Source organism: Solanum dulcamara, chromosome 5, assembly GCF_947179165.1.
Source record: "Solanum dulcamara chromosome 5, daSolDulc1.2, whole genome shotgun sequence".
Lineage (NCBI taxonomy): Eukaryota > Viridiplantae > Streptophyta > Magnoliopsida > Solanales > Solanaceae > Solanum > Solanum dulcamara.
In genome coordinates, this window is record NC_077241.1 from 5,081,663 (window position 1) to 5,098,252 (window position 16,590).

Consider the following 16,590-nt stretch of genomic DNA (forward strand, 5'->3'; position numbering starts at 1 on the left):
GACTATGGAATGCCTTTTCTTTGCCACAAATCACGTAAAGTCTTTGCCTCAGACGGTGTAAAGTTTTTAGCTCGGACTATAAAATGCCTCTGACTCAGACGGTGTAAAGTCTTTGCCATAAATCATGTAAAGTCTTTGCCTCAGACGGTGTAAAGTCTTTAGCTCGGATTATGGAATGCCTCTAACTCAGACGGTGTAAAGTCTTTGCCACAAATCATGTAAAGTTTTTGCCTTAGACGGTGTAAAGTCTTTAGCTCGGACTATGGAATGCCTTTTCTTTGCCATAAATCATGTAAAGTCTTTGCCTCAGACGGTGTAAAGTCTTTAGCTCGGACTATGGAATGCCTCTGACTCAGACAGTGTAAAGTCTTTGCCACAAATCATGTAAAGTCTTTGCCTCAGATGGTGTAAAGTCTTTAGCTCGGACTATGGAATGCCTCTGACTCAGACAGTGTAAAGTCTTTGCCAAAAATCATGTAAAGTCTTTGCCTTAGACGGTGTAAAGTCTTTAGCTCGGACTATGGAATGCCTTTTCTTTGCAACAAATCATGTAAAGTCTTTGCCTCAGACGGTGTAAAGTCTTTAGCTCGGACTATGGAATGCCTCTGACTCAGACGGTGTAAAGTCTTTGCCACAAATCATGTAAAGTCTTTGCCTTAGACGGTGTAAAGTCTTTAGCTCGGACTATGGAATGCCTTTTCTTTGCCACAAATCATGTAAAGTCTTTGCCTCAGACGGTGTAAAGTCTTTAGCTCGGACTATGGAATGCCTCTGACTCAGACGGTGTAAAGTCTTTGCCACAAATCATGTAAAGTCTTTGCCTTAGACGGTGTAAATCTTTAGCTCGGACTATGGAATGCCTTTTCTTTCCCACAAATCATGTAAAGTCTTTGTCTCAGACGGTGTAAAGTCTTTGACTTGGACCAATAGAATAAAAGTTTATTGCATATGAAGTAATATTTTCATTTGCAAAAAAAAAAAACGAATTATTTAAAACGAAATAATAAAAGTAATATATATATATATATATATATATATATATATATATATATATATAAAATGTACCTCATATGTTGATGAACTCAAGAGGATATGCAAAAAGTAGTATCAAAACCATCAATTCCAATGATGAAAATAAATAAGAGGAGAGAGTCTATTTATAGACAAGTAGTGATGGTGAGAGAGTCCTTTTTCTAAAGTAATTGTAATTACTTTTTGGGTAGGACTCTAGTAAAATGATACAAATTTATTCTCTCCAAATCCTAATTGGATGTGAAATTGTGAAAATTTGGGCTATTCATATTCTAAAAGAAGTGTGTCCTTTCAGAATTCTAATTGGATTTGGAAGACAGAATAAAGGGTAGACATTTGCAAAAAAAAAAAAAAACGAAAAAAAAAACGTGAAAAAATAAATAAACTATCTAGAACGGTCATGAAAGTATTAAATTCTCAATTTTGGATATGTTGTAAATCGAGAAGTCTAGTTTCTAGAAAATCACACCGTTCATGATTCTTACGTATCTACAATAAGATATGAATTTTCTACGACAGACATGTCAAGATGAGGAAAAGGTTGTTAAAAATCAAAGAAAAGAAAGAAGAAAGTACCACGACGCTGATCGTCAAGCCACATTGCTGCAAAACAATGAAGGTCAGACATCTATTTATAGAGGTTTATTAGCACCTATTATAATTAGATTCAAACTTGAATTAGGCTTCTCCAAAATTGACTCCTAATCGGATTCCAATTAGTGGTGGAATCTTGCATGACAAGTAAACACCCAAAAAAAAAGGCAAAAAAAAAACGTGAAAAAAAACGTGAAAAAAAAGAAATCATTTTTTTTCTTTCTTCTCTTTCCTAATCCTCATTGGATATAACTAATTTGCTACATTCCTACTCCAACAATGATGAAGGGGTGCATCAATATAGTATAAATTCACGATACATCTCAAAATAAATGGCATGTCATTATCCTACAAGTAATACTTCAAGCCTAGTCTTCAAAAGATAAAATATCTCGACAAGACTTGAAGCAGGGGGCATTTGTAATCATTTACAATTTATTGAATATAAATTTGTAGAATGGTTCAATTTATATTAAATTCAAGATATATTAGTCCAAATAAATATTTTGGATTAATAAAGTTGGGTCAATTATTTAAGCCCAATAAATGTGGATTTAATTATATAAAAAAAAAAATCCATTGATTTGGGCTATAAAGATGACTCCACTTTGTTAAGCCCAATATCATCTCATCCTAGAGGCCTAAAATCATGCCACATGTCAAAGTTAGGTGGCAATCCAGGTCAAATTAAATAAGCCACTAAAATCATGCCACATGTCAGAGTTATGTGGCAATCTAAGTCAAATTAAATAAGCCACTAAAATCATGTCACATGTCAAAGTTAGGTGGCAATCCAGGTCAAATTAAATAAGCCACTAAAATCATGCCACATGTCAGAGTTATGTGGCAATCTAAGTCAAATTAAATGAGCCACTAAAATAATGCCACGTGTCCATGTGACATGTTCTGACCAATCAAATTAAAACTCTTCAACAAAGAAATCTGATTGGTCAGTTCAAACCAACCAATCAAATCACACCCTCATACCACTCCCTACAACTATAAATAGGGGTCCTCATTATTCTGAGAGAGGAGGTTTTTGGGAAGAACAAGAAGCAAGAAGAGAGCTCGTGGATCAAAGACCGCAAATTCTCTACAAAGCTACAAAGTTCAAGCAATCAAATTCAAGTTCAAGATCAAGAACGAAGAAGAAGATCAAGATCAAGTTACTTGTTCATCTTTACTGTTCGTCATAACCATACAAGTGTTCGTGACGAATAATTCAAATCCAAATTCGAAGACGAAGATTCAAGTTCAAGCTATTCAGGCCCTTGACTCTAAATCACATTCAAATTCAAGTTCAACGTGTTTCATATTATTTGAAGAATCAGAGGATTATTATAGAGATTGTAACCGCATTACATTTTGAAATCAAATACTACACTTTGTTACTCCAATTTTCCGGTCTTGATTATTTATTTTCCTCGGCTCGAAAATTTGTTGTTTACACCCACCTCCGATTTATGAATTTTAAATTATACTTTTTATGTAGTTTTTATATATGTAAATTATTTTTCAAAAATCTTAAAAAATGTATGTCTGAATATACTGTCAATATATATAAAAAATTACCATCAAAATTTAAATTGTCATATAAATTAGGACGAAGAGTGTGTGTCTATATATATATATATATATATATATATATATATATATATATATATATTTCACTAGTTTTATTAGTTTGAAATTCTTTTTAAATTGGGTTAGTGTAATGACCTATTAGGCCGTTTTGAGTACTAGAGATTTTTATTTCATAAAAGACTCATCCCGTAAATTTTTAATGGGTATTTGGACTAGTCGATAACTACAGTTATTTATTTGAGGGATAAGTTTAGATAATTAATTTAATTAGTGGACTAATTGATAATTTAGTTAATATGTTATACCACTTATCCATATTTATTAAAATAAGTTGTGGGATTTAACTATTAATTATTTATTGGTTCATAATTAATTACCCTAATTTGTAAAAGAAAAGAAACGAAGGAAGAAACAGAAACGTGAGAAGAAAAGAGAAAGGTTCGGCAGCAAACACCTCAGGTAAAGCCACAAAGTTCAATATTTAGGTTTAAGAATTGGTATTGTTGTTTACTTGTTTATACAATTGATTATTTTAATATTTAGAATGGAAGGCAATTGAAAATTTCAAAAGTAAGCGTTAGTGAGGAAATTATTAACTATTCGTTAGAGGTTATATATTATTATATACATATGATGTAATTGCAGGAAGCATAATGTTGGGTTCTTAATTAAAGTATAATGTTGGTTTCTTATACAGTAACACCACGACCAATGGTAAAACGTGGCTTCGGTCTTTATTTCCATATAATTATTGCATGACAATTTAAGTTTTGATGTATTGAGATAGATAATTAAATATTAGGTGTATTGTATTACCTAAATACCATTAGAGTTATGATATTGGAGGAATTAAGACTTAACCCTAGACTTGAGTTTTATGGAGCTGATTATAGAGTTGGGTTTGTTGTGGGGTCTAGGTTAAACATATAAATAATATTGGTGTCTACAGACTAGTTTACTTATAAATATTATATATTTGATAGATTGAAAATATTTTGAGGCATTGAGGAAAGAAAAAGCATTGGAGAATTAGCTTGCTTGACTTCGGTTCTTCGGTTGAGGTAAGTTATGGTTTATTCTATATCATAGATAGACTCTTGATAGTGATTGATAGTCATTGAGTAATGCTGAAGTTTACTATCCATTTAATTGTTGTGGTTTGGATGGTTGGTATGTTCTTGTGATTTGTCTGAAATTCCAAGATCGTGAAATCCATAATCTTGAACTTGCCCTATCAAAAACTGGTGCCTTGAATAAAGAAGGTTTGATAAAATATTGCTAATGAAGTGAAATGTAATAATAAAGAATGATAGATTAATTATATTTGGATCGAGTGTCACGTCCGACACGGTATATTTGAATTGAGTGTCACGTTCCGGCACGGTATATTGGATCGGGTGTCACGTTCCGGCACGGTAATATTAAAGGAACAAATTAAAAAGACTTAATGTTACCCAATCTCCAATAATTCATTTCCCAAAAGAGCGTAATGTGGAGGCCTGAGTCCTTATGTGTGATCTTGATATTGTTGACTGGTTATGTAATTGTTCATTGGTTGCCATCTGTTAAGTGTTATGGTTGATTTTCCGCTATTACTTTATGCATATTGATTTCTATTTTGAGTCGGCCGATGATACATACTCAGTACATGTTGTCCTGTACTGACCCCTACTTGTATTTTTCTTTGTTTTATTTTGTGGAATGCAGCGAGTGTTCCACCGACTTCGATTCGACCTCAGCTCTAGTCAGTCTCAAGTTCATCAGATTTCAGGGTGAGCTATCCTTCTAGCTCGTGATGGATTCTCTCGGTCAGGGCATGGTGTCATTAGTTTTCGGACACATTATGTTATTTATTTATTTTGGTGTTTGACATTTCCAGACTTAGTTTTAGAATTTAGATGTCCTTTATGGGATGACTTTCAGGTTTTGGGAAAACGTATTTTCTTGAGCTTCTGCGTTATTGTCATGTTTATTAGTTGGGGTTTGTATCATTGATTCTCCCACTTAGGAGGTTAAGTATGGGTGTCACTCATGACCCATTTTGGATCGTGACAGTTAGCTAGCAAATAATAATTTAGAAGGATTCACCATTCTATTTAAAGTTGTATATTGCTTTTGTGGATGTTAGATATGTCAAGTGGAAGAACCCCTATAGTTTTGCAACATGCAAAATCTTCGAAATAGTGTTGAAATGTATAATATAAGATTCCAATACATTTATCTTGCGAAGTAGAGAGAAATTTGTTGATTTCTAATGCTAATTTGAAATAATTGTCGCTAGAGGTGTAAATGGATCGGGTTGGTTCGGATTTTTTACAAACCAAATCAAATTATTTGTGTCGGGTTATTAAATCTATAAACCAAACCAAACCAATAAAAGTTGGGTTTTTCGATATCAATTTTTCTCGGGTTTTTCGGGTTATTTCGGATTTTTCGGATTTTTTTGGGTTTCTTGGGTTTTTCATAGTATCTAATAAAAAGCACAGAACAGTGCTTCTTAAAAAGAGTTCTAGTACAAAATATCAACATATAAGATGGAGGCAGAACATTGTTTAAAGTTTTAACTTTATAATATAACTTTATAAGATGGACTTTTTTTTGTATATTATTTAGATGAGCTTCTCAAGTCCAAATCTAAATGTAAGAAAGAAAACAAAAATTATGAAAAAAATTTAAAAAATATCTATAAATTACATTTTAATAAATATTTTTATGTATAACATAATTTAAAAGTAGTATATCTATAATAGGGTCGGTTTGGGTTCGGTTTGACTTTTTTTAGTTAAAATCAAACCAACCCTATAATGGTCGGGTTTTTTTCCAAACACCAAACCAAGTCAAACCAAACCACTAGTCGGGTTTTTTTCCGGTTTGGTTCGGTTTGTCGGTTTGGTTCGGTTTATCGGTTTGCCCTGTACAGCTCTGTCGCATGTCCATGTTGTTTTACTATTATCGATTTATCACTAGTTAGTCATAAAATAAAAATCGAACCAAACCAACATTTTTTTATTTGATTTGGTCAGGTTTTAAATATTAAAAACGGATTAAACTAATTTAATTTTGATCAAATACCGATTCAAATCAAACCACGAACACCCAATCACATACATGACACACAAACTTTGAGCTTTCTAGCTCAAAAACCAGTTTGAATCAATCTTCCTCCTCCTCTCTCTGTGATTATGGTGTTAGAATGCAGGTGTACAAGTGTGTATATATTGTATAATAGGTATATATTTCATGTATAACATGTTGTATATACACATTTATACATCTATATACATTAATTACACTCTAAACAATGTTTTCTTTTTAATGGTGTTTTGGATGGGAGGGCAAACATACATGTCTTTTATCGATCGCGTATATATATATATATATATATATATATATATATATGTGTGTATTTGTTGTATATCATTGTTGACAAAAACTTACCAAAAATAACATAAATTATTTTTTTTGTGATTTTTTTGCCGTAGTAACTATGGATTTTAATGGAAGATGTGAAACGATTCCAGTTTTTGATAGTGACGACAACGTGATGTGGACGGAGATGGAAAAAAATGAGTAAGTATGATGAAATATGATTTAGTCCGTCTGTCTTTATAACGCATAACAAGAACTAAAACTTAAACAATAACATAATATACATTAATCAATGAATAAAATCCATAATTTTTCTTAGATCAAATAATAATACATTAAATTAAACTTCATAGTGTTAACAAACTCAAACATATAAAAGTCCTTAAATAGTTACAACTATGATAAGTCTCACATAAAACAAACATATTGTCCTTAAATAATCATTACATAAATACCACAATAATAATATTTATATAACTAATTAATTAAAATCCATAATTCACTTTGAACATGCTATTCCAAGGACCAAACATCTGAAACACAGCTAACGGTATCACTCATAGCTCCATTCTTGAAATTCCGATTGAATGCATAAACATTTTCGACTCCGATCATCGGATTCTGGCTAGAAATTGCACCCCACGAGTCTTCTCCGGGAACGGTGATGGTTGGAGAGACGTTATCGAGACGACACATAGTGTTATTATTATTGTTATTGCTATTATTATTATTGGTTACAATCGATTGAGGAGTGTTCAAGTAATTTAAATTTTGTAGGAGCTGACTTAAACTTGAATTTAATGAACCTCTAGCTACCATATCCTCTGCCAATTTCACCTGTATAATTAATGCATGAAAAAAAAATTAAATATGAGAAATGCATCATGTAAAAAGAATCACATAAAATTAATCGTACAAGGAATATCACATAAGCGAGTTGAATAAGTAAAATTCTTTAACATTTTGTAGCAAGCCGGCTAGTATAATTTTCACCTGCCTAGCCATAACAGTTTGTAGATGTTGCCCGTGTATACTCAATGTATAATAAGTATATAACAAGTGTATAACAAAAATATATAATCATTGTATTATATTATACATAACATATACATATTATACACTGCAAAATAACTATAACAACATACTCAATATGATTCCGCAAGTAAGATATAAAAAAGGTGGAGTGTATACGGACCTTATCCTATAAGTGGGGTAAATAGATTATTTAAGATTGACCTTCGGCTCAGAAAAGTGTACTTCAACTCATGTTTGAAAAATATAGGAGTAAACAAAAGCTATGATGAAAATATCAAATAAAATAAAAGTATTGATAGCAAAAATAGTAAAAATAATTAAAATAAAAGAAATAACAATAGTGATAAAATTGAAGATTGTACACTGCAAATTGACAAAAAAATTGCCAAAAATTAAAGACCAAGGTTATTTTTGTTGTGGACTTTGTTAATCAATAGTGATCCCTTAAATGTTTTAATAACTTGGTTCAATTAATTGAACCTTTTAGTGTAAACATTTCTTATATGAACTAAACGGATTATATTTTTACGAGCTAAATTTGAATCTCTACCTTTAAGCATATCATAAAAAAAAAACATTCAAATGGAAATTAAATTGAGTGTAAGAGAAAAAGGAAAAATACTTTGGCTCTTAATGCTTCCACATCTGATTTGAGCACTCTATTATTTGTCAAAGCATCTTTGTATTGTTGTGTAGCATCTGCTAGCTGCTTAAACAATGATTCATTTTCACCTCTAAATTGATCAACCTAAAAAAAAGAAGAGTAAAATTAAGGAAAACTTATAATAATTAATATTACTAATGTGCTCATATTAAATAAATATTAGTGCAATCTTGATATAAAGCTGAAACTGTTAAATAGGATGAATAAATTAACTATGGCAAAAATAGTGTCCCCACTCGCTTTTTCGGTCCAATCCTTGTATATTTCTCAAGAAGAAATGGAAAACATGTTCAATATCATTTGATTGAATAGTTGACCCAGCCTCTTGTTGTTTGAAGAAACCCACCACTTCAATTGACTTTTTTCAAGTAAAGAAGATATGAGATAAGAAATCCAATGTTTCATTAAGATTTTGAATAGTGGCCCCCGAATTCAAGTTGATTCTATTTCGATTCTTCCTCAGAGAAAGACAATCAAATAATTCTCAATCACGATCCTTGCGGATCGAATCGTTCATACAATATACAAAAAGAAACTCCAGATATTTGAGGTCTTTCTCTTTGAATAATATACCGGAATTGTTCCAATCCTTGTATATTATTTCATTTTTATGTAAGATCCAAAAATCCTACGTTATATATTTTCTAATTAGTACCTATTATTATATATACATGCCTTGATTTTTTTAATAAAGTGTTTAGTAAATACATTTTTATCAAGTCAAGGTGCCTATTTGATCACTAGCTAAGTTTAAATGTCTAATTTACAAATTGTATTAAATTTAAAGGACAATCCAAGTATTCTACCTTGTATATTTTTGACCATTTTGAATTAGAAAGGATCTAGTGAGTTATGTGAATTAACATATTAATATAAAGAGAAACAAATGTACATACAAAATAAAAAAGATATACTCTTAATTTAAATATCTTTTCTTTTTTCTCAATAGAATAATAATAATAATAATAATAATAATAATAATGATTATATAATTTAATTACCTGATTTTCAAGATCTGCTAAATGTGCTTGCTTTCTTCTTCTCGAACGCCGTGCAGACTCCCTATTAGAGGCTTGCCTGACAATTATTCTATAATAATTAAATTATATATTGATTAAAACTTATAAAATTTAAGGACTATTTTGTTTTTATATGACTTTTTGTTGAATTGTTGAGCGTAAATCTTCCAACTCTCAAATTCAAAACTCTTTATATGTGATCTGAATAGAACTCGTCGTACAGGTCTTACCTTCGGATACGTTTAATGTCCAAAGGGTCCGTGCTTTCCTCGCCCGGGTCCACTTCACCCTCCAGGTCATCATCGTCAGACTGGTAGGACCCACTAGTAGCTCCCATAGCTTGATTGTCTCTCACTTTGGGCATAATAATAGTTGGTGTTGGACTTCCAGCTGAAATTTAATTAATTTATGTAAATTCCATATTCAAATTTTTTTCTATCAAAAAAAATATAATAAATAAAATAAGTGTGCAATTTGCTATGAAGAAAGTCATTTTTTCAAAAAACAATTCATGAAAACAATTTTTGCCAGTGTTCTATTGGTGATAATAGTTATTATTCAGGCTATTTCATGTTTAATCTAAGAAGACAAGATTCAAAAGTTATTCTTATTTACTATGTCGTATAAAATAAAATGAATGACAAAAATATATTACTTATCAAATTAGACAGTGTATTATGAAATTTTATTATTAAAGATATATATTTTTACGCTTTGATTGGAGCGAGAAATATAAAATCAAAAAAATAAGATAATCACATGGAAAATATTTTTCCATCTATATATTCCACTTTTTTATGTAATTTTTTTCTCCTTCTTAAATATTTTTTGGTAATAAACTATTGAAAAATGACTTCATCGTAATTTAATTATTTTTTATAAATGACTTTCACCGTACCAAATATAATCTTAAAAAATAATTTATTTTTAGAGGGAGAATTAGTAAACATACCACATATTGAAGATTGTGAATCCACAGTTGGAGACCATAGGGGCTTTTCTGTCAATGCACAATTTGAGAAACCATTTAATATTTCCTGACATTGCAAAATAAGTAAGTAAGTATGCAAAATAAATAAATAAATAAATAACTAGTAGAATATTATTTTTAGTATTTTCCTTTTTAGAAAAAAGAAGATAATTATATCCTTAGTTCATATTACTGTTTGAAGAAGGACATAATTTTACTGCAAATATTAACGAAATAAAACAATTAGATATAAAATTATCTATTTTTGAAATCCAACTATTCGGAGAAGCTGGAAATAAAAGTTGGTATTATTATCACTGCAATATTCTAAAAAGTTGTTGGTATTGTTGCACCATCAAGTAAGGTATATTTTTAGAGCTTGAATGGCTATTTCACTATTCAACTAGATATCTTCTTTTTCCTTTTTTTTTTTAAAAAAAAGTTAATATAAATAATCGTTCACACAATCACTTAAATTAAAAATAGCGGTGAATATCTATATATACATAACCATGTATAATTTGGTATACCAGTTAGAAAAATATAAACAATAAATTCAATTGGGGATATGGTATGTCACATGTTTGAATTTGGCTACTGTCGAGAATCTACTATTGAACTAAAAAAGGGTAAAAGAATCAACATTCCTTATCCATCGAGTTTTAGACCTTGTCAGTTTCTTAATTATATATATATACAAAATTAATTTTTACCAATAATTGATATTTTTTATATATTATTGAGTTACTCAAAAGGACATTAGAGTTGTTAAATTACTAAAAAAAACTTCAAAAAATTTAATCCTAATTATACCCCCACCTCACCTCTTCCCAACCCCCAAATAAAACGAAGATCTTCTAAATATGTCCCTAGGGAAATACTCTCAAAGACTCAAACTATGCTTTCAAGTTTACTTTATTTTTTTATACTTGTGTGTGTAGTATGAAAGAGACAGAAGAATATATAATTGTTGTCTTTTTCTTTTTTTTGATTTAATTTTTGATGCTGTCATTCTCAATCTATACCTAATTTTTTTTTATATAATACAAAAAACAAAAACGATTTCAAAAGCACAAACTGCCCATACAACCTAATCAAAGACATAAATCAATCAACTCCCCACTATATTAAAAAATAAAAGTAGAAAAAGAGAAATTAATTTCTTTTGAAAAAAAAACAATTATTTAGAGTGCACAAAAGGTAAATTCCACTTCAGTTTGATAACCCCATAAATTATGCAGAAGAGATAAATCGCACTAGATAAATTTCGTGTGATGATCTCAATCGAAAAAGCATACAAGAATTTCGAACTTGAGAGGTTGGGATCTCTATTTGAGGAATCAATCGTTTAACCAATTTATTCATCCTCACGGGTAATCAGGGGCAGAACTAGTAAGGGTTCAGGGGTCCATCTTTTTATGTATATATAATAGATGTAGAACTTCATACGACTCCCTTCGATGTTCACTTTTCTTCATATTTTAATTAAAATTCTTCGATGTTCACTTTTCTTCATATTTTAATTAAAATTCTGACTTAGCCGGATAACTGTACAATCACTTTCTTAAACTCAAGTTTTTGTCATATTATAATATGATTATATTCTTCTGAAAGTTACACAGCAAAACCGACTGTTCACAGTAACGTGGAAATTCAATATTTAATTAACCTCAAGACTTTATATTTTAAAAAAACTCTAAAACATTATTTTGATTCCTTAATTTATTGATTAAAAAAAGTGAGATCCCAAATTATGTCAACTAAACATTACTTCTTCTAAATAATTTCTTAAAAAATAATCTTTATTTTATTTTCTATATTTTCAAACAAAAAAACTTATTAGAAATATTTGTAGTCACTTATCACTTGTACACCACCAATAATAGAGTCACGTCCCAAATAAAGATTGGCCCCCTCTTTTGTATTTAATACTATTTGTATAAACATTATAAAGTATCTAGGACATATCATAATATAATATTTAAATAAAAAAATAAATTAAATCACCAATTGTACTTTATTTCACCCAATTAGATTCCAAAAATCTTTGTAGCATCTTTCTCTTTAAATATCAACCCACCCTCTTCATTTATTCTTCAACATTAAATTCATCTTTCTTTCTTTTCATTTCAATTCATTTCTCCTTCTTTTTTTGTTCTAATATATGGATTTTTTTAACACCATATAAAAGAAATATTATTTACCAAGTAATCTTTCAAACAAATATCTCAAAATCGAGTAACATATTATCTTTATAACACGTTAAAAGTACGTTGACATAACTAACAAAAAAGACATAAACATATTTTAAAAGAATTATGTATTCAAGAAGCATCCAGGAGGTGGTTAGTGGAAGATAACAAATATCTATAAAATTAATTGAGGTATGCGTAAATTGAGCTGAATAGTACAATTATAAAAGGAATTATTCAAGAAGTGTTCAAAAGAGGAAAGTTTGCTAACCTGATTTTTCATAGTAAATGAAGGAGCAATAGAACACATATCATCAAAAAGTTGAGCATGATGACCATTATTGTTGTTGTTGTTTTCATCATGATTAATATTATTATTATTATTATTGGTATTTTGATGATGATCACTCCCTCCAAAATCATCACCAATTTTTGCAACTTCTCCATAAAATTTGTTGTGATTAATGAACTCCTCCAAAGACAATACAGAAGGACTTTTCTTCATATCTCTACTAGGAATATTAGCCATTTTTTTCTCCACATATATCAAGACGCTTAGAAAGAAAGTATATTTTGGAGTGATTTGGGAGTAGGGGGGAGGAAAGAAAGGGGGGGAAATAAGAGAAGCCAAGTGAATGATTATATAGAAAAGGTTTTGAGAAGGAAAAGCCAAGAATCAATTTCACCAGATAAAGTTGTTTTGTAGTGTTAAATTACTTTTATACCCTTGGGATGAGCTATAATTACCATATTATATATACCTCTTTTTTTATTATTTAATTTTGTTGAGTAATTTCACTTCTTCTTTTTAAAGTAACAACTGGGTCCAATTCCTATGTGAGGATTGAATTTATGGGAGTTTCTTTTTTTAAAAAAAAATCGAATGAAGGAGGAAAATAATATTCTATACTGAAGGATTTGCTTGTGATTGAGTTTGTTAAATAAATTTTGATTTATAATTAATTTTAAATAATTAAATTGTAATCAATAGATGACCGCCACTTGTTTAAAAAAATTGTTCAAATTATTTAATTAAAATTTTGTTAAAAGGGCCTAAAATATCCTCGAACTATTGGAAATGGTACAAAAATGTCCCTCATCCATCTATTGTCCTAAAATGCCCTTTTTCGTTAAAGAAAAGGTCATTTTTGGACCTAAAGATGGATGTCAAGGGCATTTTAGCCCCAATAGATGGATGAGGGACATTTTTATACCATTTTTAATAGTTCAAGGGCATTTTAGGTCTTTTTCCGTTGTTTATCATAACAATTACCATCAAGTTAGCATTTAGATGATGTCATATTTTAGTGTGGTGAAAGAAAAGGATAATAAACTCAAATTAGCTAGTCATTGAATCAAAAAAGTAATTAAAAAATTCAAGTGTAAGAAGGATTAAGAAGGATGAAGTATACTCCGAAACTTAATGAGAATGATCAAATATATATCTATATGAATTTTATTTTAATAAAAATCAAAAAAACAATAATTGATTTTTCACTTTCGTCAGTAAAAAAGAATATATATGAATCATTTGTATAATAATAAAGATACATTTCTCAATTCTAAATCACAAAAAATTATCTCAAATTTTTTTCACTTGAAAAAAAAAACATGGTGTACATAATAAATGGTTTTAGTGAGGTAGTATAGAGGAACCACTTGGTAAAGAAGTTGGCTAGGACCAACATGGATTGTGGTGAGAATAGAAACTGCTTCATCCTTAACTAGAAATCTCAGATTTAAGCCGTGGAAATAGAAAAAAATCTTTTTGGGAGCGCCACTCCCGAATGGGTCCTACAGTGCGCGATTCAAATTTAGTCGGAGTCCCATAAATTTCGAACACCGAATGAAAAACAAACCAACAAAAAAAAGCTACCTAGGTAATAGAGATCCCAAAGAATCCTCACTTGTAGCTCTGCTTAAGCCAAAATATTTATTTTTGTACTTCAACATACTATATAGAGATATCTCTATGAACATAGAATGTGCATCCCCTTTGAGTCTTGCGTAACTGATAAAGTTGATTACATGTAATCATAAGATAACGAGTTTGAGATATGAAAATAAAACTTTGATGCAAGATAAAACTGTATACATACAATAGACTTTTATGATTTCATCTTTTACTAAAAGATTTATACATTAAACTACCCTTTTTAAATATACAAAAAAAATTCTTAATAATAAATAACGGTGAAATTCAAGCTTAGCTTTTTATGGTGAGTCCCACTATTGGTTCCATGGGTGTCTATACTAATGCATATTAGGGAAAATTATATAAGGGAAAATTATATAGTTGTATATAGTGCATGTATACTTGATATATAGATTATTGAATGAATATTATTGCTTAAATTGATGTTCACGTTTATGTCTAATTAAGAAAGTAAGTTGTTAATTATGCTGGATGATTTATATGTGTGTTTACAATTATTATGAGTATATACACACTTATTGAACATTGATTATAAGTGATTAAATTTTTTAAACATAAATTCAACATTTTTTTTATCGTGAACTTTTTGGAGTAATTCAATGGTGGTGCTAGAAGCCCGGGGTTGGATCGGATAGGACCAGATCCAATCGGATCTGATAGTAGCTTCGAGTAGATTCTTTGAAAGTGAATCAAGCGTACCCTTAACATATTCAACAAGTCGCATTCTTTGTATTAACACACACTTTTGATGCAGAGTTGAACTATACACGCTTGTTATCGATTAAGGATAAATATGTGACTAACTCAACATCCAGATACTTTTTAATACGAATAAATGATAATTTAAATGTCCAAAAAAATACATTGGAAAAGGCCCGTATCAATAATTCGGATTTTACGTATGGACAATTTCTCAATATCTTGTTCATTCGCAACAAAATATTTTCTTTGTGCGTCGGTAAAAAAATATATGCTTTTTGGGGGAGAGATACTATTTCACCAATCGAGTCACAGGTATCTAACATATTCATACCTAACGATTTTCCACAAAGTGGTGACGAAACGTATAACTTGTACAAATCTTTCCATTTTCCAAGTCGATCCGATCCATTCGTTCGTAGAGCTATTTACTCGATCGCAGACATTTCTGGAACACCTCTAACAGAGGGGCAAATAGTCAATTTTGAAAGAACTTATTGTCAACCTCTTTCAGATATGAATCTATCTGATTCAGAAGGGAAGAACTTGCATCAGTATCTCAATTTCAATTCAAACATGGGTTTGATTCACACTTCATGTTCTGAGAAAGATTTATCATCCGAAAAAAAGCAAAAATGGAGTCTTTGTCTAAAGAAATGCGTTGAGAAAGGGCAGATGTATAGAACCTTTCAACGAGGTAGTGCTTTTTCAACTCTCTCAAAATGGAATCTATTCCAAACATATATGCCATGGTTCCTTACTTCGACAGGGTACAAATATCTAAATTTGATATTTTTAGATACTTTTTCAGACCTATTGCCAATACTAAGTAGCAGTCAAAAATTTGTATCCATTTTTCCTGATATTATGCATGGATCTATTTACTTACTTTTGAAGGGCATTTAAACATTCATTTTCAAAATTATGGTGGGAAACACAAAATACCTTTATATTCAATATCTCTATGGGGTAAAAACGGAGTTAAGAAAAACTCTTGTTTATTAACAATGAATAATAACGAAAGTACTTATTTTTTTTCAAAAACAAAATATCCAATTGATAAAAATGGAAGAAAGATGACACGATCTTTTATGACTATTGCTCATTTTGAGCATAAAGTGGTTTCTTTCTATCCTTATGAATCGGACAATACTATGCTATTCCCAATATTTGTATTAGGACTCTTTACTTTGTTTGTTGGAGCTATAGGAATTCCTTTCAATCAGGAAGGAGTAAATTTGGATCTCTTATCGAAATGGTTAGCTCCATCTATAAATCTTTTGCATCCAAATTCGAATAATTCGATGGATTGGAATGAATTTTTAAAGGATGCAGTTCTTTCAGTCAGTATAGCTTATTTCGGAATAGTTATAGCATCCTTTTTATATAAACCCATTTCACAAAATTCTTTCACATCTGATTCTTTCTGGTTTTTTTTTCAAACTATATAATTAAAATATGAAACTCGAGAAAAAGTTATTCGTTTAAGTGTATTT

At 30.0% G+C, this 16,590-nt stretch overlaps 1 protein-coding gene across 1 annotated transcript; it reads right to left on the reverse strand.

Moving 5' to 3' along the window:
• Positions 1-6,992: 6,992 nt before the first annotated feature.
• Positions 6,993-13,080, reverse strand: LOC129888859 (basic leucine zipper 9). Its single transcript, XM_055963901.1, has 6 exons — positions 12,731-13,080; positions 10,250-10,334; positions 9,528-9,687; positions 9,280-9,355; positions 8,237-8,362; positions 6,993-7,416 (listed from the first exon to the last, which is right to left on the reverse strand). Exons 1-6 carry the CDS (start codon positions 12,986-12,988, stop codon positions 7,093-7,095), a joined length of 1,029 nt encoding a protein of 342 aa, XP_055819876.1. The 5' UTR covers positions 12,989-13,080; the 3' UTR covers positions 6,993-7,092.
• Positions 13,081-16,590: the final 3,510 nt, after the last annotated feature.